This window comes from Panthera leo, chromosome B1, assembly GCF_018350215.1.
Source record: "Panthera leo isolate Ple1 chromosome B1, P.leo_Ple1_pat1.1, whole genome shotgun sequence".
Classification (NCBI taxonomy): Eukaryota; Metazoa; Chordata; class Mammalia; order Carnivora; family Felidae; genus Panthera; species Panthera leo.
In genome coordinates, this window is record NC_056682.1 from 113,486,200 (window position 1) to 113,511,854 (window position 25,655).

Here is a 25,655-nt window from a genome sequence, read left to right on the forward strand (position 1 = left end):
TTCTTTTTCTTTTTTTTTTAATGTTTATTTATTTATTTTGAGAGACAGCACACCAGCATAGGGAGAGGCAGAGAAAGAGGAGAAAGAGAGAATTCCAAGCAGGCTCTGCACTGTCAGTGCAGATGCTGGCTGATGCAGGGCTTGATCTCAGGAACCCTGAGCTCATGAGCTGAGCCAAAATCAAGAGTTCGATGCTTAGCCAACTGAATCACCCAAGTGCTCCTAAGTTATTTTTTCTTTACCATGAAATACATCTTGTATTTCCAGCTCCACAGTTTTCTTAGCCTGCTTCTTGCCTATAGAGATTTTTAGAGTCTAAAGGTCTCTTCTCTTTTTGTACTGTCTCTTCTTTCAGTTCATGCTCATGTTTTTGCCAGTATAATTTTCTTTAAAGGTTTGTTGGTCTCTTAATAAATATTATCAGGTTTCATTCCACTGAGATAGATCATATTCTACTTTGGGTTTATACTGAGACCACTGAGGGATAGCATCCTCAAACTTTGTATATGTTATATTGCTTGATTAAACAGTTCTCTGAGGTAATACTGTGAGATCCTAACAAAAGATACTATACTCAGCTTTTCTGTTTTTTTTTTTTTAGAGAGTTTCTGGATTTGATCTTGTCCAAAAGTCATTTCTTCATATTAGTGTCAATTGTCATCTGGAGAGGATGGAAAATTTTTCAGTTCTGACAATTCCAGATTTCTTTTTGTTTATGAGTCATTCCTTTAGCTTATCTATCTCCTTTTATATTTTACTACACACAGTAAGAAGAAATCTGTTGGAACCATCAGTGTTCTGAATGGAATCTTCTTGGCTAAGTCACACACTTTGTTAAGAACATTTTTCTACTTTCCACATTACCATAGGCAATAATATTGCAATGTCTGCCACTACATAACAAGAATCTGTTTCCTCATAGTTTCCAATGACACTTCCTGCAAATTTCCATTCCAATCAGCAGTGTGTGAGAGTTCCAGTTGCTCTACATTTATAACATTTGTTACTGTCTGTCTCTTTCATTTGACCATTCTGATAGGTGAGTTGTAGTATAATATGCTGGTTTCAACCTGCATTTTTCTATTTATGAGATTGAATACCATTTAAAAACGTTTATTGGTAGGGGCGCCTGGGTGGCTCAGTCGGTTGAGCGTCCGACTCTTGATATCAGCTCAGATCATGATCCCAGGGTCTTGGGATGGAGCCCCTCATGGAGACTTGCATGGAGCTCTGTGTCAGGCTCTGTGCTGAGTGTGGAGTCTGCTTAACATTCTCTCTTTCTCTCTCCCTCTCTTTCCCTCTGGTCCTCTCCCCAGCTTATACTCTCTCTAAAATAGAATTAAAAAATGTTTATTGGTTATTTGTAATTGTGTGTGTGTGTGTGTGTGTGTGTGTGTGTGTGTGTGTAAAAGTGCTTATTTATGCTTTTGCTCACTTTTCCCTTGAGCTGTCTGGATATTTCTCATAGATTTGTAGGAGTTCTTATATACTCTAGTTCATAAGCCTTTTTCAATTCTATATTTTGCAAATATCTTTTCCTATTCTTTGGCTTGCCTTTTCACTCCTTTTAAGATTTTTTTTTTCTTTTTTGATAAATGAAAGTTCTTCATTTAATGTATCCCAATTTATCCATCATTTACTCTGTGGCTAGTGCTTTCTATGTTTTATTTAAACCTTGCCTTAATCTAAGGTCATGAAGATATTCTCCTATATTAACTTCTAAATGTTTTATATTACTACTTTTTATATTTAGGTTTCTAAGCCATCTCCTTTTGATTTTTATTTGTTCTGTGAAGAAAAGGTTCGATTTCATTTTTTTTTTCTGTGCCAATATACAATTGTCCTAGCATAATTCTTTGAAAAATCCATCTTTTCATCACTGCTCTTCAGTATCATTGCTTTCCCATATTAAATTCCCATATTAATGCCTATATGTGGGTTTGTTTCTGGTCTCTATTCTATTTCTTTGGTTTAATTTCTGTCTCTGCAGTAATACTAAACTGTATTGATTATCATACCTTCATATATATTTTGGTATCTGATAGATCTAAGTCCTTTTGTTCTTCATAAAAACTATATTAGCCATCTTTAAATGAAAAAATAAATTCTGTGTTGTTCTTGAAATATACAAGATAAAAAACTTGTACATGAATATTCATAGAAGCCTCATTCATATGCAAAAACTGGAAACAATTCAAATGGTCACCAACAAGTGAATACCTAAACCAGTTGTTGAAAAAATGGAATATTACTGTACAATAAAAATAAACAAAACAGCATTATATACAGTTCTATAGATAAATCTCAAAAACAATATGTTGAACAAAGAAGTCAGACATAGAAGAATACTATCATATGCTTCCATTTATATGAAGTTCTAGAACATGTACAACTATTCTAAAATGACACAAAACACATCAATGATTGCCTGGGGTAGGGAATTCTTCAAATCATCCTATAGCTGAAAGTTTGCCCTAATGCTATTCTATTCTTGTAAACTGAGATAGGGCTGAAATCATGATTAGGATATACAGGTGCCCCACAGTATAAAAATATACATTTTCTTGCCCTACAGTGTCTATGGATCAGTAGATTGACACTTTCATTTTTTTATTTTTTGAGAGAGAGATAGAGAGAGAGAGAGAGAGAGCAGGAGAGGTGCAGAGGGAGACAGAGAGAGAATCTTAAGTAGATTCCATACCCAGTGTGGAGCCTGAGGTGGGGCTCCATCCCACGACTCCAGGATCATGACCTGAGCTAAAATCAAAGAGTCGGATGCTTAACTGAATGAGCCATCCAGGCACACCTGGATGGAAACTTTTTAAAGTAATAACACTAATAGCACCAATAAGAGGTAAAATTTATATTGCACTTAATATTAGGCATTGCAATGCTTTACACATATCATCCCATTTACTCACTGCAAAAGAGTAAGTATTACTATATGCATTTTGTAGGTGGGAAAACTGAGGCACAGAGAAGTGTAAGTAATTTATCCACAGTCACACAACTATTCAATGGCAGAGGTGGGTTATGAACCAGGCAGTCTGGCCTTAGAATCTGTACTTGTAACCATGATCTGAATCAATGCTACCAACATGTTCTATCCACACAGCATTACAACAAAATGTTGATTTGGTAAATTCACTGAAAAGTTGCTTTTGATAGAATTAGCAATTAAATCAGCAAATTTTGGGGGAAATCTATTAAGTGGGGTCATTATCTTGTTATTTAAGGTTTGAAAAAAAGTTCCTCTCCTCCCTCCAAATGAAACAAAACAAAAACAAAGCAACAAACAAAACTGACTCTGCAGACAGGAATGGGATTATGAAGGAACTGTATTATCTAGATTATTGGATTCATACCCGTCGTAAACCCCTTGCTTAACCAGGCTTGTGTAAATGGGATCAGTTCCTTGATCTGTCTGAAAGGGAATTTTTCAGCCTGTCACTGAGAGCCAAATCCTACTTTTCTGCTCTTCTGCTCCTAAAGATATTTATAATTTGTTTGTGATTTATTGAAATTTGCCTGGCTGTGGGAGAACTGCATCTTTTAAATTCACTTCACTGCCTACTCCATTCTATTTGGGAAACTTTGTCTTCTTAAAAGATGTTTCTCTGAGAGCATATTCTCATCTGAAGTTTATGAAATAGCATGTTCAGTACAACACACAATTTATTCTCCCATTTTCTTTATTAAGGTACACAGCGGGTGGTTGTGGGTGTGCAATGATGGCCACAGATCCCCTCATACATTTACTTCTGTTGGAGAACTGTGGTGGTGAACTTTGGTTAAAACTGAGGTTTTAGGAACCTAATTAACCTTAAAAATTAGTGGTGCTAAAAGATATTTTCTAACCAAGTGAAATATTTTTCTGTCATGTAATTAATATCTAACACCAGCATAACATGATTATTCCAGCTATTTATTTTGGTCAGAGAATCTTTCTAAGTACACATAAGACATCAAACTTTTGAGTATGTATTAGTTCACCTCCATCTCATATATCCTCTACTGATCAGCCTCTTAGAGGCCAATAGGAGCAGATTATGCATTTTCTAAAAAAAAAAATTAACACTTCTACCTACTTAGAAAGCTCTTTTCTTCTATCTTCTTAATTTTTTCTCTTTATTTTGTTTTTCTCCTGGTCACCTTCTTTCTCACTTCAACTTCCTGCCATGTTTCTTTGTCAGAAGTCTGTTTATTTCTTTTTTTCAGGGGCCTGGAGATTGGTAACAGTAGTGCTAGCAGTAATGTCGAGTCCTGGGTCATGGTCCTGGCTAGGCTAACGTTAGTCGGGAGGAGAGATGAGAGCAGCTGTACAATTTGACTCGTTTATTATTTTTGAGTTGCACCAATGGGACACATCAAAGAAATAGAACATACTTTACTCAGTTTTATATGCTTCAATAGAGGGCATCCTAATTTTACATGTCATGGGAAAAGGCATATATCTCCAATTCTTTCCCAGTGGGCATGTCAGTAAAACAGAAATACACAAATATTTGACTGACAGAGATTGTTATTACAGGGCCTGCTTGAGTTATAGGGTAATATGGTGGTTATAACAGTGCTTATGATGCTGTAGCAGATGAAGACTGATTTTTTGAGGGGCCTGAGATTCTATAAGCATCCTATTGTTGTTGTAATAAATTACCAGAAACTCAGGGTATTGAACAATACAAACGTATTAATTATAGTTGTGATGGTTAGAAGTTCTAAAATCAAGGGGTTAGTAGGCTGCATTTTCTGGAGGCTGTAGGGGAGAATTCAATCCTTGACTTTTTCAGCTTCTAGGGACAGTCCATATTCTTTTGCTTCCATCTTCAAAGCTAGTATTCATATCACCCTGGCCTGTACTTCTGTGATCACATCTCCTCTCACTATGAGACTTTGTCTCTCTCTTATTAGGACACTTGTGGCTACACTGGAGTCACCTCTTATAAGAACCCTTGTGCTTAAACTCTGTCTCTCTTTTATAAGGACACTTGTGGGTTACACTGTAGTTACACTGGGGCTACACATGGTAGAAGAAAATCTCCCCAAGATTCTTAACCTGATCACATCTGCAAATCCAGACATTCCTCATTTACAGATTTTGGGGAATAGAATGTGGACATCTTTAGGGGTCCATTAATCTTTCAATCACATACCTATTGTGCAACCAGCTGCTTACTTTTTCTTACTACTGATATCAGTCTTAGGTAAATTGGAGTCAGATGCACTGTACCATTTTTAGTGCTATTTTTACTTTTTTGAATCTTTTCCCACATAGGAACCGAAACAACACCTCTGCTCTGATGAATTTACAGAAAAATAGGGGTTTAGATCACCGGAGCTTTCTTGATCTATGTATTCTCTGATATCAATGCAGAGAATCTGCTGGGTTTTGAAATATTAAGGGCTAATGACTGGTACATTTCTGGGGTATTGTGCCCACCAAAGAAATAAAGCAAAACTAATCCTCTGGCTAAAGATCCCAAATCCACAAAATACCAACTTGATTACCTGTCTACTGAGATCTAACAGTTCCGAGAGCTTGGGAGAATTGTTAATGTACCTCCTCATGGCCAAATTCCATAAAGCATGATATAAGAATACTTCATCATCTGAATTATGTGACCTACCGACAACATTGGTCAACACAGAAAATGGCCTTTCTACTGAAATTTCAAAAGAGTGGTGCCTTACTCTAAAGAAAGTTCTTCATTCTCTGTCTCCATACTTTCATTAGAGAAACTGGCATAGAGAATGTGAGGGGGAAGATGAGCAATGAGGAAGGTGAGATAACAGACACCAGGTGGTGATTGGTAACGCATATTATTTCCACCCTAAGGACAATAGAAAGTATTGAAGGAATTGAGGTAGGGGCAAGGCAGAAATCAAGGGTTATTTAGTGGTATTTTGGCTTGGGGACACTGGATGGATGGCAACTCCATGTATTGAAATGGAAAACAAAGAAAAACGTAGGGTTCATAGGGTTCAGAGGTAGGATGCAGATTAAGTTGAATTGCTTGTGAGACATCCAAGTGGAATTAGCAAACATGCAGTTAGCTTTATGGGTCTGAGGCTTGGGAGAGAGGTTTGGGCTTGCAAATATAGTTATTACTTTTCAGTTTATGGATGGTAATTGAGAGCACTATTGGAGATTGTGTACAGAGTTAGAAGATGGTATAAGATAAAGACCTAAGAAGCACCAACATTTAGAGAACAGGCAGAAGGAAATGCCTGCGAAGGAGACTAAGGAATGGTTTAGAGAGGTAACTGGAAAATCAGAAAGACTTGACATGTTAAACAAATTTGTACCTATTCCTTGGGTGCCATTACTTGGAAACACGTTTCATCACGACTACGTGTAACTTGAAAATTGTTTCCTTACATATAAAATGGGGCCAATAATTCCGTACTGGCATCAGAGGGTTATGAGTTTCAAATGAAAAAATTTACTTAAAAAAATTTTGTAAAGTGTTACTCCAGTGGTTCTCAAACTTAAGTGTGTAACAAAATCACTAGGAGGGCTCCTTACAAGACAGATTTGTGTTTCTGATTCATTAATAGAAGTAGTTTCTGGGTTAGTAGATGCAGGGAGGGGTCCCTGAATTTGGAATTTTCATAAACTCTCAGTTGAAGATGTTGCCCATGTGGGACCACCCTTTGAGAACTACTCTGTAATACGAATGTAAGGAATTATGTTTTGATTTTACAGCACAATTCACTGTTTTCCTCCTATGTTGTGTCTGTTGCATCCCCTACTTTTTTCATTCCTGTATCTGCCATCAAATGATGTTGAAACATCTTTACCCTGCATTCTACCTTGGCAACATTCTTTACATTTGTGAAAGATCAGCTCAGTGCAGTATTTCCTTGGTTTTTACATTAATGAGCATCGATCTGATATCAGCTTGATTAAGAAGGATAAGAAAAATATATGGTATTTCCCATGGGGAGGAGGAGATAAGAGACTTTTTGGAGTAAAAGGTGAGATTCCCCCCCCACCCCCAAAGTCAATTAGATGTAAAATGCTACTTATTACCTACTTTCAAAAATCCCATTAGAGAACTTGTAATTTGATCCAGAGGGAGGAGAGTCAGGTAAGAGGAAAAATTGACCTCATTCTTCAGTCCTTTCCTAAATCCTGAGAACTGTATGTACTTCCACGCTCCCTCTTACAATCCCACAAAACGGGGAATCAGGAAAACGCATTAGCACCCTAGTACAGACTAGGAGCACCGAGCGGGGAGGAGACCCGGCCCCATCAAGACAGAAGGAAACTGGGGGAGGGGAGAGAAAACTTCCCCCTGTCGGAGACAGCAGCGTGGCCGTGGGAAGAGAAGGGAAGTGGGGACATTTACCTCAGTCAGACACTCCGCCTCTGGGCATGTAGGAAAGCGAGGGAGGCGGGGGAAAGGTTGCACAGGAGCGAACTCGCAATAGCTCCGGCCACTGCTTTTGAGCGAGGATCTGGATGGAGAGCTAGAGCTTTCTGCTTCACTTCTTCCCTCCTGGAGGCCATTTCTCCTTATTTAACAGGGATAAAGACGAGGCGCTGGGCCGAGTCAGGATAAGCCAAAGTTGCCGCCTTCTCCACGTAGACCCCGCTCCGGCCCCTGGCCCAGGCGGGAGATGCGGCCTTAGGGGACGCTGAAGTTACTCCGTGGAGGGGGAGGGGTCGCCAGGCTCCCCTCCAATCACGGTGGCCGCTTCCGCTATTTGCATGTGTTATGCTAATACAGACCTCCCGCTCAGCTCCCTCCGAGCTCTCCGCCCCCTTGGAGGGTCTCCGGCGGAGCCCGCCGGCTGGGCGAAGGTGAATACATTATGCTAATGAGGCGGGCTTCTGCCGGGGCTTTGGAAGGGGGCGCAATGCTGCGGGAGCCCGGGGCTGGAGGCCGGGCGCCGGGAGGGGGTCGGGGGAGGGACGTCGTCCTCGGAGCGCGCGCGCACACACGCACACACTCACACACGAGCATCCCGAAGGGTATATAAGGCTCGCACCCGCGAGGCTGCGGAGATACTTCGTGCAGCCGCGACTTCAGCCTCGCCCCTCGAATTTGCTCCTTGGGTTATTTCGTTTTCCTGTCTCCTTTCCCCCTTAGCCACCCCTTTTGCGCTGCGCTCTCGCGGTTTCTCTCAGCCTTTCTGCCTGGAACTGAATGTAGGTAGGAAACAGGTCGGCGTGCGGAAAAACACTGAATAGGCAGAAATAAGGCAAACTAACAGAGACGCAACAGGTCGGGTGCTCGGTGGCGAGGGCGAGCGGCGGCCCCTCGCTGTGCCTCTCGCGCAGTCCCCTTGGAGCCTGGGCGGGCGCTGTCGAGGACCCTTTCTGAGGTGTTCGTCCTCTGAGGGGCTAGGAGGGCCATCCGGGTGGGTTTCATTCCGGTTTTAACCTTTTTTGCCACCAGTCCCCAGACTGAGGGTGCTTTTCACTCCCAGCTGGGGGGAGAGAAGAGAGCGGAGAGGATGGTCCACGACCGCTGGTCTCGGCGCTGAGGAAAGCGGAGCTCCATCTCCGTGCCCCGACTCGATCTCCGCCAACTAGTTGTGCAGCCACCCAGACTGAACTTTTGGAGGAATCGTCCTTTTTCTTTCCTTTCAAGATTCTTGGAAGTGGTAGAGAGTGGGAGGCGAAGCCGAGGCAGCTGATCCCTCCACGATGCTGGTGAAGAAGCATGCGGGGAAAGGTGGGGGCCGGGAGCCAGGCTCCGAGGACCCGAGGCAGCGTTGTGCCTGGACCGTGCCGCCGTGCACCTCCCTGGCGGCCCTTCTCTCAGTGGTGGCCCTGATGTCTTGTCTGTACCTTGGGGTGAAAACCAACGACCTCCAGGCGAGGATCGCTGCTCTCGAATCCGCAAAAGGGGACCCTTCCATCCATCTGCTCCCTGATCGCCTGGATCAGCTCAAAGCAGTGGTGCAAGAGAAAGTGGAGCAACTTCTGGCTCAGGTGTGAGAGGCTGGGGTATTTTGCACGTGGATAATGTCTTGCACAGGCGTGATTCTGTGTACACGATCAGCCTGTACCCTTACTGTATGCATACTTGGTGTGGCTGGGTGTGCATACGCTAGGCGACCATTTATGCTCACTGTAGCCTATTATTTGTATATGCACATCCTTTGGTATCACACTCTCTGTCTCTATCATCTTCCCTCACTCTTAATGTTTGCATGCTAAACGTATATGGAGGACTGAAAGAGGGAAGGGTGGCCAGAAAGGCAGCGTGGCATTTTATCTCTTTTTAGTTTTCTAGAGTGACATACTAATCTTTTCCAATTTTTTGGAGAATATTCCTTGCAAAGCTAACATCTGTTAGGTCCTTCATATATTATAAGAAGGTTCGTGCCATAGGTGTTATAATACACAAATGGTAATCACTCTTAAAAATGAAGTAAACCTATATGTGATTTTAAATTGATCATTTCACACGTTAGATGTTTTCATATTTAATGTTTGAAAAGAAAAAAAATGTAGCTTATTTTTTTTATAAAGGATGCAGTGGCAGGGGTGTTTATGCATGCAGCGCCATTGCAGTTGCGAGGTGAAAGGAATCTAGGTTACGTTTATCAAACCAGGGGTGGCATTAGACTAGAGTTAGGGGGTTTTCTGGAACTTGCTCTAACGACAGAGAGGCTGTGTGGCAGTAGTTGCAGCATGGCGTGATAAACAGTTGACCTTCATGTACACAATATTGGGTGTTTCAAAACCCATAGGTTACCTAAAACTCCAGCATGGTAAAGCCAGGTTTTGGCATTGACTGCATGTGCTTGAGCTGAGGGAGAAAGTGGAGGGTGGTGGTAATTGAAGAATGGAGAAAGATGTTGTACAAGTCCAGCAGTCTTGACACGGTGTCAGAAGTCATTTCTTTTTTTAGGGCTTGGGTACTGTTACCTTTTGACTAAAGTCCAAGTACATATGTAAATGTTAGTTATGCAGGCTATCAAATGCTGGTAAATCAAGCATATGGCCAGAGAGTTCCTAAAGAATCTGTTTCTCTACAATGCTACTGATGACAATACCTCTTCTTTTCCTACAGAGATCCTATGAACATATGGCTAAAATAAGAATCGCAAGAGAAGCACCTTCAGAGTGCAACTGCCCAGCAGGTAAAATGGAACTTATTTTTTAACAAGGTTTCCTCCATAGCAGAGTATTTTTAAAACAAAAGTCCTGTATCTGTCAAGTCTACCTGTAATAATAGTAAAGAAAGAATGCAGGCCCAACTTACTTTAATAAAATCAACATGTCTCAGTCAAAAGAATGGCAAATAAAGCCCCAAATATTATTTTAAGCAGCATACCAAGGCCTGTTAGGGGAAAACAAAGGAGATAAAGATAATCACCAAGAAAAATACAAGCAAGATGGCATACAAAGACTAAGTTTTTAGATTCACAGATTTGAAAAATATTCTTCCTTTTTATTCAGTTTTAATGTCTGTGGTGAAAAGGACTGCAGAACATGTTAGATTCTGAATTCCCTGGTGGCTCATACTGCATTAGTACAGATCTCCATTTGTTCCCTTTGACATACGGTTATGTTAGTAAATTACCCTAACCTCCTCACCTGCTTTTATTCTTTTCTATCAAAAAGGTTCTCTCTCCTATCCTACAGCTAATGATGACGACTGAAAGAAAATAAAATTCTTTATCTTGAGCTTCTTATTATGAACTATTGCATTCTTGATGACTTCTCAGAAAAGGCTGTTCTGTCTTTTCATTTTTCTGTGTAGCTTTAGGGAACTGTTTTAATGACAGCATATTAATAGAAGGATGGAGAAGAGAGACATCAGTGAATAGAAACTCCTATGTAATCATTAAATCTTCATTCACAGATCTCTGAGGCTTGGTAGTCAGTCATCTATGGGTCTAACAGTTTGGGAGGCATTGGAATTTGTCTACTGGAAAACCTCTAGCGGATTCAGCTGATATAAGCCATGAAAAGCTCCCATAAGTTTTGAGATTTTTATTTCAGATAAATGTTGTTAATGCATTTACAAGCGTTTTCTTTTTTTTCATCATCACTATAGAAAAATGAGTCTGTTACCTTTTCTTTAATTTTCAGGAACATGATACTTTAGATGATACTGATATTCAGAAAGGCTAGTTCCTGTGTTTTTTCATATTCTGGATTTTTTTTTTTCTCACGAGAGCGTGTTTTGATACAACTAAACCGGGCACAATGGTTAGAAGTTTCAAATGTTAGCTCCTGGTTGTACATCATGAAAATTTTACCATTTATGTTCTGCTGCATTGTTGACCATAACCCAGCTGGTTTGTTTGTTTGTTTCAATTGAGAAGATATACACATTAGATAACAAGAAAACAAAGAGTTAATGTTTGACATTGGAGATTTCATTCTTGGTTTTTTTCAGTTGGGAAAGACCTCAGAAGTCAGAAATTCAAGGAAGGCACTTTTCTAGTGCAGGAATTAACTTCCAACAACCTCATCAGCCTGTAGGGATTATTTAAATTCCCAAGACAGTTGGTACAGGACTTCACTGATCATACCACTTAGACTCTGCATTTTCTGTATGTAGTATTCTTGTTAGCTGTGTGAAAAACAAACCTGTTTAATTAATAGGATTCTTAGTGAACTTGGTAAAATTTAGAAAAGTGACAACTGCAGCACTGAGTTGTTTTTTGTAGTTAAATCTGCTTCTTGATGTTTGATGCAAGTTAGTTATTGAGGTCTAATTTGTAATCTGGAGGAAAGTCATTACATTTAGAGGGCACCTTATATTATCTTGGAACATCGTTTTGAAACGTTTTCTTCTTAACATATTAACTTCATAATAAATGGTGATTTTACCCTAAGAACACACAAATAAATGATGAATTGGTGATTTCCTTGGCCTTTTGTTGGTTCTCACTAATGGCTGCTTTACTTTCTTGCCACCACTAGAGCTCCACATTACATCAGTTTTCACCAGATGTAATGAAGAGGTAGACATTTGAAGGTGTACAATCTAAGACACAGAATCAAACATGTTTCTTGCTGACAAATCACTATTATAGAAATGCTATAGTATTTTTTTAGTTTGCGGAATAATCAGACATCATCAAAATAAAGGCATTATTTTGAACATAGTATCCTGGGAGGAAACAAGTTATTTTGAATTATGGCTAGTGAGGTATTGTCTTAGGGAATGAATGGCCTGGCCCGGAGGATTAGAAAGGAGATATGGAGCTTCCCACCTGGTTTGGCTTTAACCCTGGTTTGCGGTGACTAAGAGTTGTCACCCAGACATCTGTTTGTAGGGCAGAGTGAGACAAGTCTGTGACCTCAGCTCAGTTCCTGTGGACACATGCCCACCCCTTGAAGTTGACACTCTTGTTGACAGTTTCCGTCACAGAGCCAAGGACTGATAGCAAAGGGCCAATGCCCTGTTGTTTGTGTTCGCTTTAATTGCTTTTGATAGAACTCAGTCCCAGTGAAGTTTATCCAGGTAGGCTACAAGGAAGTCGTAGAATTTATAAATTTTTTGTTTTTTTTTTAACACAGGAAAGAACTTTTGTGGAAAAGGGATGGGAAAGACTATTATTGAATGGTTTGTAATTGTAGGGGAAGCACTCTTATTTAATCTTCCCAACAACCTTGGGAGTTAAGTGCTACTAATCTCATATTTACAGATGAAGAAACTGGACACAGAGAAGGTGACTGACTTAGCATAGTAAAGGCAGGGTCACGATTCATGCCCACATCTGACAAAATCAAAAGCACAAAGTCTAATAAACAATAGAAAAGGAATATAGGTTTTGGGCTGGACAGGACTGGAATCCTGGGTCTACTACTAAGTAACTGTGGGACCTTCTCTATATTCCAGGTTCCTCATCCACAAAAAAGTGTCATATACTAACTACCTTCCTCAGAAGTTGATAATTTGCATAAAGTGTGGCATTATAGTGGTTATTCATTAGATAATAGTTATTATTCTTTTTAATATATTATGCACTACTTAACTCTAACCTGGTCCATGGGGACGCATGATATAGGTGGGAAAACTTAGCCCTGGAGATGTATATAACTTGTTCAAAACCCAAAGGCTAGTTAATGGCAGGCTTTGGATTAGAATACTGTGGTTAGTTAAGCAAATATATCTGCAGATCATTCATGCAGATAATCAAAATGAGTCAGTATCTCTTAGTACTATATCAATGGAGATTGGTTCTTTATAGATATTTATATTAGTCTAATAAATTGTTTTTACCAAATTTGAAGGAAAAACTTTTGACCTTGTAGGTAAACCATGATTGAAGTGGTTAGAATTTGGGATTAAAAGAGTATGAGGATATGTCTTTACAGTTTTGATAACACATGTTTTCTAAAAGAAGTGCTTTAACTGTCTGACTCATTTTCACACTTATTTTTTTTAAATGTTTATTTATTTTTGAGACAGAGAGAGAGAGAGGGAGGGAGGGAGTGTGTGAGCAGGGCTAGAGGAGGGGCAGAGAAGGGAGAGACAGAACTCGAAGAGGGCTCCAGACTCCGCACTGTCAGCACAGATCCTGACTCGGGGCTCAAACTCAGGAATTGTGAGATCGTGACCTGAGCTGAAGTCAGACACGTAACCGACTGAGCCACCCAGGCGCCCCTCATTTTTACACTGATTTTTTAACAGTTTTATTGAAGCATAATTTATAATACTTACCCATTTTAAGTGTATGAATTAAAAAAAGTTAAATAAATTTATAGAGTTGGGCAACCATCACCATAATCTAATTTTAAGTCACCTTTGTTGCTTCCCGAAAATTTACATTTACTTTTTTCATGTGCTTGGAGAAATTCTAGTTTTTGAATATTTGCTTTAAAGAAACCCCATAATAAAATGAAAAAGCCATGCAAATTGAAGCTCTGCTTAGCACAATATTTGCTTTAGTAGTAGCTGAACCATAGACGTTCAGCTGACATCCCGTGGCTTGGCTTCGGTAAAACTTGACCCTCATAGGAGTGAATAAATTGGCTGTTTGCTATGGCTGTAGAATCCTGTTTTGGGTTTTGTTCTTGGAGCCCTGCATCAAGTGTGTATAAACCAGGCATATTTATAGGAGGGTTTCTGTGTTCCAACTGGTAAAGAACACTGGGAGCCAGACAGCCAACCAAAAGATATTTAGATCAGAAATGTTTCTGTACCCTACTCATCAGTAGTGTTGTTTTCCCAGGATATTAGTTACAAGAACCTCTAAGCTGTAATGGATAGAGAATGTGAATGGGCAATAAAGAATCCAGAGTTATAATCCTGGCTTTGTTATTAACATGTTGTACAATCTTGGACAAGTCATTTCCCAAAAGAATGACTTTTATAGGCTCTATTTTCATATCCTTAAAATAAGGAGTATTGGACTAGAATGATTTTGAAGGGCATTTGTTGCTTCTCTAGGTTTAAAGAGCCTGCTGTGTGCCAAATATCATGCTAGCTACTGGGAATATGCTGATGAACAAGGCAAACTTGGTATCTGCCCTCATGGAGCTTACATTTCAATGAGAATGACAGACATTTATTTAAAAATAGCATAAATTTGGGGCACGTGGGTGACTCAGTCGGTTAAGCAACTGACTTCGGCTTGGGTCATGATCTCACCGTTCGTGGGTTCCAGCCCCGCATGGGGCTCTGTGCTGACGGCTCGGAGCCTGGAGCCTGCTTCAGATTCTGTATCTCCCTCTCTCTCTGCCCGTCCCCTGCTTGTGCTCTGTGTCTCTCTGTCTGTCTCACAAAAATAAATAAAATGTAAAAATCGCATAAATTTAGTCATGACAAGTGCGACCTCGAAAAAGAACTGTGTGCTTTGGAGTACATGACCACAATTTCTTTCATATTGTAAATACTAGGACTTTATTGTTCTTTTCTCTGGGGGTGGAGGGTAGAGAAATGCACAGTAGGAGAAATCATAATATGAGAAAATCTGTGTTTTGATTACAAATAAAAGTGCTAGCAATGTATAAAAAGCTGCTTTGCATAACCTCACCTGGCTTTGGCATTCCAAGAATTTATGGTCAGATAAATGTATATTGATACCTGATTTACCTATATTGATACCCAACTGAAACAAAAAAGCGGCTTTAATATATAAGGTTTGTGATAAATCGGATGGTGATTTATTCTTCTACATTTCTCCTGAACACAGTGAGATTTGGGCTGGATAAGAGTCCAAACTTCCTGTCTGGTGGTACTAAACAGTGTCTTTGCACTTGTCTCCTCTACATTCATTGATAATGATGAAATGGAGTGCAGCTACTCATCAGCTTGGAGAGTTTAGCTGGAGATAATAAAGATATACTATATAACTTTCAATGTTCCTATACACCCTGCAAGTCTATGAAAATTACTGTATACAAAAAAAAAAAAAAAAAGAATAAATGTAGGCAAATAAAAGTACCTCTGATTCATGTATGTGAGTAATACAGCCTCTGGTGATAGGCTTTGTGATATCTTCTCAATTTTTGGTAGAAATACATGTTACTGTAGCTTTAAGGTTGTGCACCCTTTTCCATCATATGGGAAGACCTTTATATTACCTTGCTAACATAAATTTACTTTATCATATAAGGCGTGTATTTCCTACCAACATGGTTTTTCACTTATGCTGTACGTTTTTCCTAACCCGCTGCACAATGAATGGATGGAGTGCATTGAGTAAGGGCATAATATGTGTAGATTTTCAATTATGTAAGGTAAAGAACAGTCAGAAATGGTTTGCAGAAAGAAAGCAAATTAAAATGCTATAAATGTTATTTAAATGAGAATAGCAGGCTTTCCTCTCCTTTCCTAAGGCCAGACAATACAATGTGACACCCAAGCACCTCAAAGCATTCGTGTTACATGGTTTCAGTCCTAATGAGCACAGCAGTTTGGGTGTAACACTTAGTTGGTCCAGTAATGACAGCTGGCAAAATGCCCTGTCACCCAAAGGACCAGGGACAAATTGCCTCTTGAAGCAGTGTTCTTGTTTCTTAGCTTCTCTTCTGCGTTTCTTGTCTAAAAATTATTAAGAAGTTATTTCTTCAAGTCTTCTTTTCTCTTTCTTACCTGGGTAATTCTGTTTTTCTATGAACTGGGAATTATTTAAGAAAAGGGTATCCGTTCTGCATAGGGGTTAATTCTTTCTGGCTCACTTGATAAACGTACAGATACAAGTAGCCTTGCAGGGCCATAATAACCTCTTGCGCTTATGATTGGTTTCTAACTGTGCAAAATCAACTACATGACGTTTACAAAACCACTATTTGAATGTCAAAATTAGCTCTAGGAATGGAGAAGGAAGGCATCCTCTCTAGATGAAATTAGGTAAATGGAGAGCTGGTGGTGGGGAAACATGCCAGAACGAGGACTGTTTTACAGTCCAGGGGGGCCATTTCCTGCTTCAGGGGGAACCACACTAGACACTCTTCAAAATGACATCAATCTTTGTTATCTTGAGTGGAAACCATCCAAAACCTATTATGAAAAAGTGTTTTTATTCCATCCTACCACTTTATAAACATTACTTGGTGATTTGATGGAAGCTGAGAATGTGAAAACAATGCATGGGTTAGTCTGGGCTACAGGCTGTAGCCAATATGTGACTGCTCAACACAGAAGCATCCCCACCCTCCGTGGCTTGCCAGTATGGGTGAAGATCCATGCTGTGAATATCCACTCATGATATTTAATACTTTTTTTCCCAATGTGTGTTAACAATGACTATGGTATACCTGCATATTGAATGCTTAGCTATGTATAGTTATTGTTTCATTTGGGATGTGTTCAGCACTCTTGCAGTTAAAAAATATTTTAAAACTGACCTTTAAGAAGGAGGGATGCAGAAGACTGGGAAGCAGAAGGATATGGAATTACTCACAAATTAAAATCGACCACTTTTCACCGGTATCATATATTCTTTCAAATGACTACTCTGTGAGTCTCTTAGGTATAGGATTCCTTAAAGAAATGCCACCAGATGGCAGACACCTTCCCTCTGTGACCACAAGGAGGAGGAACTGAGCTGAATAGTGGGACTTCGGTCAGCCTCTTCCCAGTTCAATTCCTAGCTGATTTCTTGACTTCTGTTCGCAATGGAAGAGATTAATGGGGGGAAGCAAGTAATTTCTTCCACCTATATTTGAAGACTAGAATGTCCTATGAGCTTTTAAAACAATTTAATTTAAAACAATTTAAAACAATTATTTAAAACAATTTAATAAATTTCACATTTGTATTAGTCATTATTAGTTATTTAGTAGATCAATTCACAGTTAGGAACTTGAAGCCAGTATTCTAATAGCTAGAATACATGAACTAAATATAATTGAATTTATCAACTGGGGATTTTGTGCTCATCCTTTGTAATTTCTCAGAATCAAGAATTGTTTGAAATCACGATCACGATTTTGACATCATTTCATCTGTCGTGTCCGTTTTAACTTCAGTTACCACATGATAGTTGAAATGGGTTCTTTATTGTGTTCTTTAGCCTGATTGCTTAGTCTGATTTCCAGGAATGCCCCAAACTGTGTCTGTTCCTTTGGCTAAAAAAATTTTAGATTTTAGAAATTCTAGGCTTCTGGGTTATGTACACAAAGTTTTTATTCTTCTATTTGAAATGTGGTCAGCACATATTTAAGTACAATTTTCACATTTAGGCTAAGTGGCTGAGTAAATGGGATGAATTGTAGCCAGCTCTAGTTTGCACATTATGGTACATTTGAGAGTCAGAATATATCTAACTGGAAGTAGTCGCAGGGGTAGAGTCTATTTTTTCTTTCTTTATCAAAGAGGTCACATGTAAGAGGAGTAAAAGGGGAGGAGGGAAAAGCCACCCACATCCCATAATCTCTTGGAATCATACCGCTTTGTCTTCATTTTTAGTAAGTCTAGTGTTTTAGAGTTCTTACAAGGTAGAGAGAGTCAGAGGAATTCTCCATTATAGCTCTATCTCCAGCATCCTCTTTGGCCCTTGTAGCAGTGAATGGGAGAACAAAATCTCTTAGGAATCCCTCCTTCAAGTCTGTTACAGGACCAGAGTTGTGTTCTTATTTTTGATCCTTAAGATGCTAGAATTAAATATGCCTTGAAAACTGATACAGTTCTTTCCCAGCATTCCAGGATCTTAGGTCAGTTCCGGCAGCTATCAAAGGTAAGTTGTTTGTGTAACCCTTCTAGGAATTATGAAACTCCAATTTGTGTCTCAGGGGCTCTAGAATCCAGCTGGTATTTTTTAGATGTACATGATATGACCATAAGGTAAAACATCCACAAAGCACCAACCTTTTGACTTTAAAGTCGTGCTAGAAATACTGGCAAAATCTAGGGGTAAGTGAACTTTGAAATACTAAAAGTCTTTTTTTTTTTTTTTTTACTTGAAAGAATTAAGGCTCAAGGTCCGAGAAGATAAAGTTAGAAAGGAAATAAGCTTCTTAAATAACTGCCTTTCTGAGGATGGATACCAATTTGATTGGGGGCGGTCATATGAGTGCAGTGGGTTAAGGATCAGCTGACTCTTGTGGGCAGATCCTGACCCTAACTGCTAAGTGGTCTCATGGTATAATTGTATCCTACTTCCTGAGGGAGTGTGTTGGGAGTGCACTTCTACCAATGTCATTTATGAGCTTCATGGTTGGGGTTCTGGTTTGTATCTGTGTATCTCTAGGGCTTATTGTAGAATTCTCTACAGAAGATTCTTTATAAATGTTCATAATGATTATAATGGATATCTGTCAACTTGACCTGGTTGAGGACTTTTATTGAGGTTTATCTCTTTATATACACTAATATTCTTATCCCCAGGACTTTTTAACATTTTCCCTGAGGACTTTGTGGGCCATAATATATTAAAGCTAATACAAATCTTGGAGATCAAGTAGTTCAGGGGCTTTCCAATATTTCTTAAAGAAGCTGAACTGTTCAATCTTTTTTATTTATTTATTATTATTATTATTTTTGAGAGACAGAGACAGAGTGCGATCAGGGGAGGGGCACAGAAAGAGGGAGACACAGAACTGAAAGCAGGCTCCAGGCTCTGAGCTATCAGCACAGAGCCCAACGTGGGGCTCGAACTCACAACCCGTGAGATCATGACCTGAGCTGAAGTTGGATGCTTAACCGACTGAGCCACCCAGGTGCCCCTGAACTTTTCCATCTTATGAGGAAATGTACTAAATGAAATTGGATGTAATGTTAGCTACACCTCCCCCATGCTGGCCCCTGAGGTATCTCCATAGGACCTTAGGACTCCGTAGAGGATCTATTAGAGGACCTATTAGAAGATCACTGGAAGTCCAATGTCCAGTGTGATATCATCTCCCACGTCTAGCGATACTATATACTTGTTAACACAGAAACTGCCTCCAAAATTTTGTAATTAGAAATATTACTAAGAATGATAGAGGCAAAATTATTTATTAAGAAATGAATAGAATCCAGAAACAACTATTAATGTCATATTGTCTCTTTACTGGGTTGTACTGGCCCAGCAAAGAAGGTATAATAATGGTGGTAGCACAGGAAAGCTGGGAAGATGCACTGTGTAACTGAGTATGATCCTGTTTATCAGAAAATCAATATCCCACCTCATGCTTTTTCTTAAAGTTACTCATATTTTAAGCCTTCATGTCAGCATATTATTCTTGCTTATTCATAAGTTTTCTGTGTTTTTCAAATTTCTTTCCTTGTATTTTTACTTATTCTTTAATTCTAGGTATTATATTGGGCCTTATCACAAAGTTACAACAGTCCATTGCCTTTTAAAATATATATATATGTAAAGCAGTTGATTTTTTAAAAAGCGTCTTTTTTATTTTTGAGAGAAAGAGAGTGATCAGGGGAGGGCAGAGAGAGGGGGACAGAGGATCTGAAGTGGGCTTTGTGCTGACAGCAGAGAGCCTGATGCAGGGCTCTACCTCACAAGCCATGAGATCCGAAGCTGACGACAGACGCTCAACAGATTGAGCCCCCAGGTGTCCCTAATGCAGTAGTTTTTAAACTAATGGTTAATACTTAGTTTAAGTAGTATATGAAAAATAAGTATCCCTCAAGTAATATATTGTGAGAGAGTTGTTATTAAAGATGTCTCTGGGATCTTTGAGACTTTTTTACTTGATTTTTGTGTGTTAAGCTGATGATGTTTATGTATTAAATTTAAACTTACAGTACAATGAGAATATATGAATTGGGCATTTATGTTTAAATGCTAAAAGGGAAAACTTGAGGAATTAACAATATTTTAGCCAATAGTGAGTGATATGTACAGTGCATTTTACAGAGGAAGTGTAAATCCGGCTGCAATCATAGTGTAACAAGTACTGCAGTTTGACAGACAATATTCTACCTCTGGTGGAAATGAATGTCCACTGTCATCAGCAATGCTGTTGACCGTTTTGAGTAGTGACTCATGGACGGTAGTTTGGCCAAGTACAACACCTTACTCAATTGTCTTATTGGACAGATAATAGAAAGGCACAGCAACTACACAAGTTATTGAGCTTTGGTGAGCAATTTATTTTCTCTTCAATACATAGTCTCAACCTATAGACTTTTGGGAAGTCTTGGAAGAGAAAAATGACTTTTCTTTTTTAAACTGCTTTAGGGGCACCTGGGTGGCTCAATCGGTGAAGTGTCCGACTCCAGCTCAGGTCATGATCTCATGGTGCGTGACTTCGAGCCCCGCGTTGGGCTCTGTGCTGACAGCTCAGACACTGGAGCCTGCTTTGGATTTTGTATCTCCCTCTCTCACTGTCTCTCCCCCCACTCATGCTCTGTCTCTCTCTCTCTCAAAAAAAAATTAAAAAATTTAAGAAAAAAACCAGCTTTAGTTACCTTGCTTTCTAAGAGAGAACAATTATCAGGAAAGCAGCAAAGATAGGGAGGTTGACCAGGTACTAAAGGCTGGAGAGATCATATATACTAACCAAAGCTATTGTAAGCTGGTAAAAAGAGGTTTAACTGAACAAATTATATGCTCTACATTTACTTCCCAAACCCTACAGATACGCTGACAACTTCCTAGGAGTTTAAGAAGCAAGACTGACAGTGGTGGCTTAGTACTACTCTACATGTTATGCATCTGGAAGTGTTTAATAAAGGAAAAACTCTAGCATTGAGAAAGTACATCCATAAAGAAAACAGGGCTTTTATGTTCTTGTATATAGTTTCCTTCTGTGCAGTTATTTAATGCTCTGAATTTCAGCTTCTTCTGAGGATACTTCCCTGAATATTGGCTTGGTTCTGTGATCAAGTTCTATATGAGGAATGCTATGTGTTGGTGGTAAAATATATGTCACCATTTTTACAATATTAAAAAAGAAGTTAAATTATTTTTATGTCAAAACTGTCCTTGAATTGAGAGGTCTGAGGTATTCTTTCTGTTTTCTATGTGTGAGCCCATAACACATTAGACTCGGGATGTGTTTTATTCTTTTAAGCCTTTCATCTATTTGAACAGAAAACTTTTGCTTCCAGTATCAATCCTCAAGAAGGAATCCCAGATAGAGGGATTTTCTTTTTTTTAAAAAAAATTTTTTTTAACGTTTATTTATTTTTGAGACAGAGAGAGACAAAGCATGAACGGGGGAGGGACAGAGAGAGAGGGAGACACAGAATCGGAAGCAGGCTCCAGGCTCTGAGCCATCAGCCCAGAGCCCGACGCAGGGCTTGAACCCACGGACCGCGAGATCGTGACTTGAGCCGAAGTTGGACGCTCAACCGACTGAGCCACCCAGGCGCCCGATAGAGGGATTTTCTAATCAGTCACGTTTATCATCTATATTTGAGCATCACCCATCATTTTTCTCATCATTTTCAGTTTTTGTTTTTTGTTTTTTTTACAAGTCTCCACTTTTAACAGTGGTGGGCATTTTTAAATAATGTTCATTGAACTCCTGAAAACCAATAGTGAACATAGCAAAAACACCCATAGAGAAGTGATGCCCTGTCAGGCTTTCAGTGAATAAGCATTTGCCCTGATGTGCTCTGTTGTTGGCAAACAGACTAGACAAGGATTGTCTTTGGGATGTAGCTATGTATCTATGAAACTACAGAAATAGAGGATCTTCTTTCTATGTTCCCAAATAAGAGTCAGGCCACTCTCCTTTCCATCCTCCCTCCCTTGCCTTCTCTAGAATGAATATAGATTCTATTTTTCTTGCATTCTAATGTTTGTTTATTTTCGAGAGAGAAAAAGAGACAGAGCACGAACAGGGGAGGGACAGAGAGAGAGGGAGACACAGAATCCGAAGCAGGCTCCAGGCTATGAGCTATCAGCACAGAGCCTGACGTGGGGCTCAAACTCACAGACTGTGAGATCATGACCTGAGGTGAAGTCGGATGCTTAATCAACTGAGCCACCCAGATGCCCCATATTTTGCCTCCATTCTATTGATGACACTCTACTTAGCTTACTGTCCACTTCTAATTTGATCAGTCAGGGACTTTATCACCTTTCAGTCTCAACACCTCTATGCCTTTCCTGGGCAATAGCTGTGGTTGTGATTACATTTATTTATTTTTTGAGAAACATAGAGAGACAGAGCACAAGTTGGGGAGGGGCAGAGAGAGAAGGAGACACAGAATCCGAAGCAGGCTCCAGGCTCCGAGCTGTCAGCACAGAGCCTGACACGGGGCTCGGACTCACAAACCGTGAGATCATGACCTGAGTGGAAGTCGGACGCTCAGCCCATTGAGGCACCCAGGCGCCCCAGCTGTAGTTATGATTAAATCCAGCAGTGTAACTGAGGAATTGTCAATGGGAACTGTCAATACTTCTCCAAGATTTCAATAACTAATTGTTTTCTCAAAAATTACTGTTAAAGGTAATTTTCAAAAAAGGTAAAATTGTGACTTTCATACAGATATAAAGTGAACATGTGTTAAAGATTTTGCTTAAATCATGAAAGAAGGAACTGATAAGATGTTTTAACTAGTTCAAAGGAGAATTTAAAAATGGATACATTTATAGTCTAGAATATCAAAATTGTTGTGTAGATGGAGGCAAAACTGGACTTTTTCCACAGTGAGGGAGGGCAGTCAATTGCACTCAGAAAGAATTTGCATGTCTATGGTAAGATTTATTTTGCTTTACTATTAGTTATCTACAACTTACAGTTTTAAATAGCCCTGAAAGAATCAGAATTAGGTAAGTGGGAAGGATATGCTGTAGACAGTGCATAGTTTTTCACTGTGCTGAGCTGTCAGCACAGAGCCTGACATGGGGCTTGAATGCATGAACCGTGAGATCATGACCCGAGCCAAAGTTGGACGCCTAACCGACTGAGCCACCCAGGCACCCCATAGCTTTGTATACTTTATATACTAGACCCCTGAGGGTTGTGCTGATTGGTAGGCCTATACAACTGGCATGAGTTGCAGAAGTGGCCTTTAAATTCATAACACTGAAGAGTTGTTTAAGGTAATAGACCACTTTGGAAGACTCAGCTTCCTGTGTTTCAGTATCAGTGAGTAGCTTTCACTGATGTTCAAGAGGGAGTTGCTGACCTAACCTTTGTGTTTGGGAATATTATATCCAGGCAGTTATATTGTTTACATAGGCTACACTTATCCTCTGTGAGCATGTGGTTGCCTGGGGATTTTGTGCTATTTTGGCCATTTTGGCCTTGACTTCAGGTTTGTTCTAGTTTGGCTTTTCCTTGGGCACTCTCATCATATTCATGTGTTGCTGCTTCAGACAACTTGTCTTTAGTCCATACTCTAAGCTTTATTTGCTTATTCTTGGCCAGTTGCCTCTCCTGTTGGACTCTGCCTTGTTTGATCTCCTACTACTTCTACTGCTACCAACTCATATTTACTTCACTTACTAGTAGCCCAGACAGCTCAGCCTCAGCTGCCCAGGTATATGGATACTTTACTCTGTTCCCACCTGTTTCTTTCTTTCTTTCTTTCTTTCTTTCTTTCTTTCTTTCTTTCTTTCTTTCTTTCTTTCTTTCTTTCTTTTCTTTCTTTCTTTCTTTCTAACATTTTTTAAATGTTTTTTAATTTACTTTTGAGACAGAGAGAGACAGAGCATGAGCAGGGGAGGGGCAGAGAGAGAGAGGGAGATACAGAATCTGAAGCAGGTTCCAGGCTCTGAGCTGTCAGCACAGAGCCCACACTGGGCTTGAACTCACAAGCGGCAAGATCATGACCTGAGCTGAAGTCGGATGCTTAACCGACTGAGCCATCTGGGTGACCCTGCTCCCACCTGTTTCAGTTGCTAAAACCTTTTGGCTGAGCCCACTGGGATTTTGTCAGAATAGCTGAAGCTAGATAATGGCCCTTCCTATACATTCTAGGAAGACAGTATATTAGAATGGCAGCCAGGGATGGGTGGGGATACATGGAAACTACATGGTTTTTGGTGCTTCGTTGAGAAGCAGTTTGGTCTCATACTACTAGGTAGGGGAGGGAGTTAATTATAAATGTTAAATATTTTTATTTATTTATTTTTTAGTGTTTATTTATTTCGAGAGAGAGAGTGCATGCGCAGGGGAGGGGCAGAGAGAGAGTGGGAGAGAGAGAATCCCAAGCAGGCTCTGCACTGTCAGTACAGAGCCTGACACGGGGTTAATCCCAGGACCCATGAGATCATGACCTGAGCCAAAATCAAGAGTTAGTCACTCAACCGACTGAGCTCCCCAAGCATCCCATAAATGTTAAATATTTTAGATATTAGTATCTAAAAATTATATATTGTGGGTGGTAACTGATCTCTGGTATTACCTAATTCCAGTCAACTATGGCAGAGGTGAAAGAATCATGTATAGTCTTTTGAGAATCTTTTTGTTCACCTAAATGATAAAGTATTTATTGTGATTTACTGTGGGTGAGACCCTGTGCCATGTATGTTACTATTGAAAGAAATAAGTAGGCTGCAAAGCTCTGGTGGAGGAATAAGGGTGTCAGATATGCAGACTGAAGACTGCAAGAGAAGGAAAAGCTACAAAAGTATAGCCTGTAGCCAACTGTATCTAATTTTAATGGATTTGAGACTACAATGATAATTGTTATTTGAAGTCATAATTCCAGTTCATTTACTTTCACAATTTCAAAAATAGCAACATGTTATTAAAGAAGATGGCATTTGAATTTATTTTACTTTCTTCTAAGAATATTGACTAGTTCTCTAAAGTATATAACCATACTTTGCAGAAATGTTAATGGCACTTCAATTAGATAGTTTTTCTGAAAAAAAAAAAAAAGAAAAAAAAAGATCTCTGTCAGTTGTTAGGTCAAATGCAACAGTTTTAACCCCTCCGCAGGCTACCTTTCATGGCAGTTACTTTTAAGAAGTCTTGCAGACTCCCTTGAATGTCAGTTCAGATTCTATGGTCATATTTCCTAGTGAAGACAGAATCTCTGGGTCTTGACCTGACTCCCTTGGGTTATAAAGAATAGAGATCCACTCAGGTGGCCTTAAGCAATAGTGGTACAGGGATTCTCAACTTTGTCACTATTGACATTCTGGACTGGATAATTCTTTAAATTTTTAAAACATTTAAAATTTTTTTTTTATTTTTGAGAGACAGAGAGAGACAGAGTGCAAGCAGGGGAGGGGCAGAGAGAGAGAGAGAAGGAGACAGAATCTGAAGCAGGCTCCAGACTCCGAGCTGTCAGCACAGAGCCCAACACGGAGCTCAAACCCACAAACCATGAGATCATGACCTGAGCCGAAGTTGGATGCTCAACCGACTGAGCCAC

General features: G+C 39.6%; 1 protein-coding gene across 2 annotated transcripts in view; it reads left to right on the top strand.

Annotated features, from left to right (window-relative positions):
* Positions 1–8,656: 8,656 nt before the first annotated feature.
* The window catches only part of COL25A1 (collagen type XXV alpha 1 chain), a 460,318-nt gene continuing 443,319 nt past the window's right edge, over positions 8,657–25,655 (top strand). For both annotated transcript variants that reach the window (XM_042933945.1, XM_042933946.1), the window contains exons 1-2: positions 8,657–8,944; positions 10,032–10,101. In XM_042933945.1, coding sequence (XP_042789879.1) covers positions 8,657–8,944; positions 10,032–10,101 — 358 coding nt within the window. The remainder of the gene's footprint in view (positions 8,945–10,031; positions 10,102–25,655) is intronic.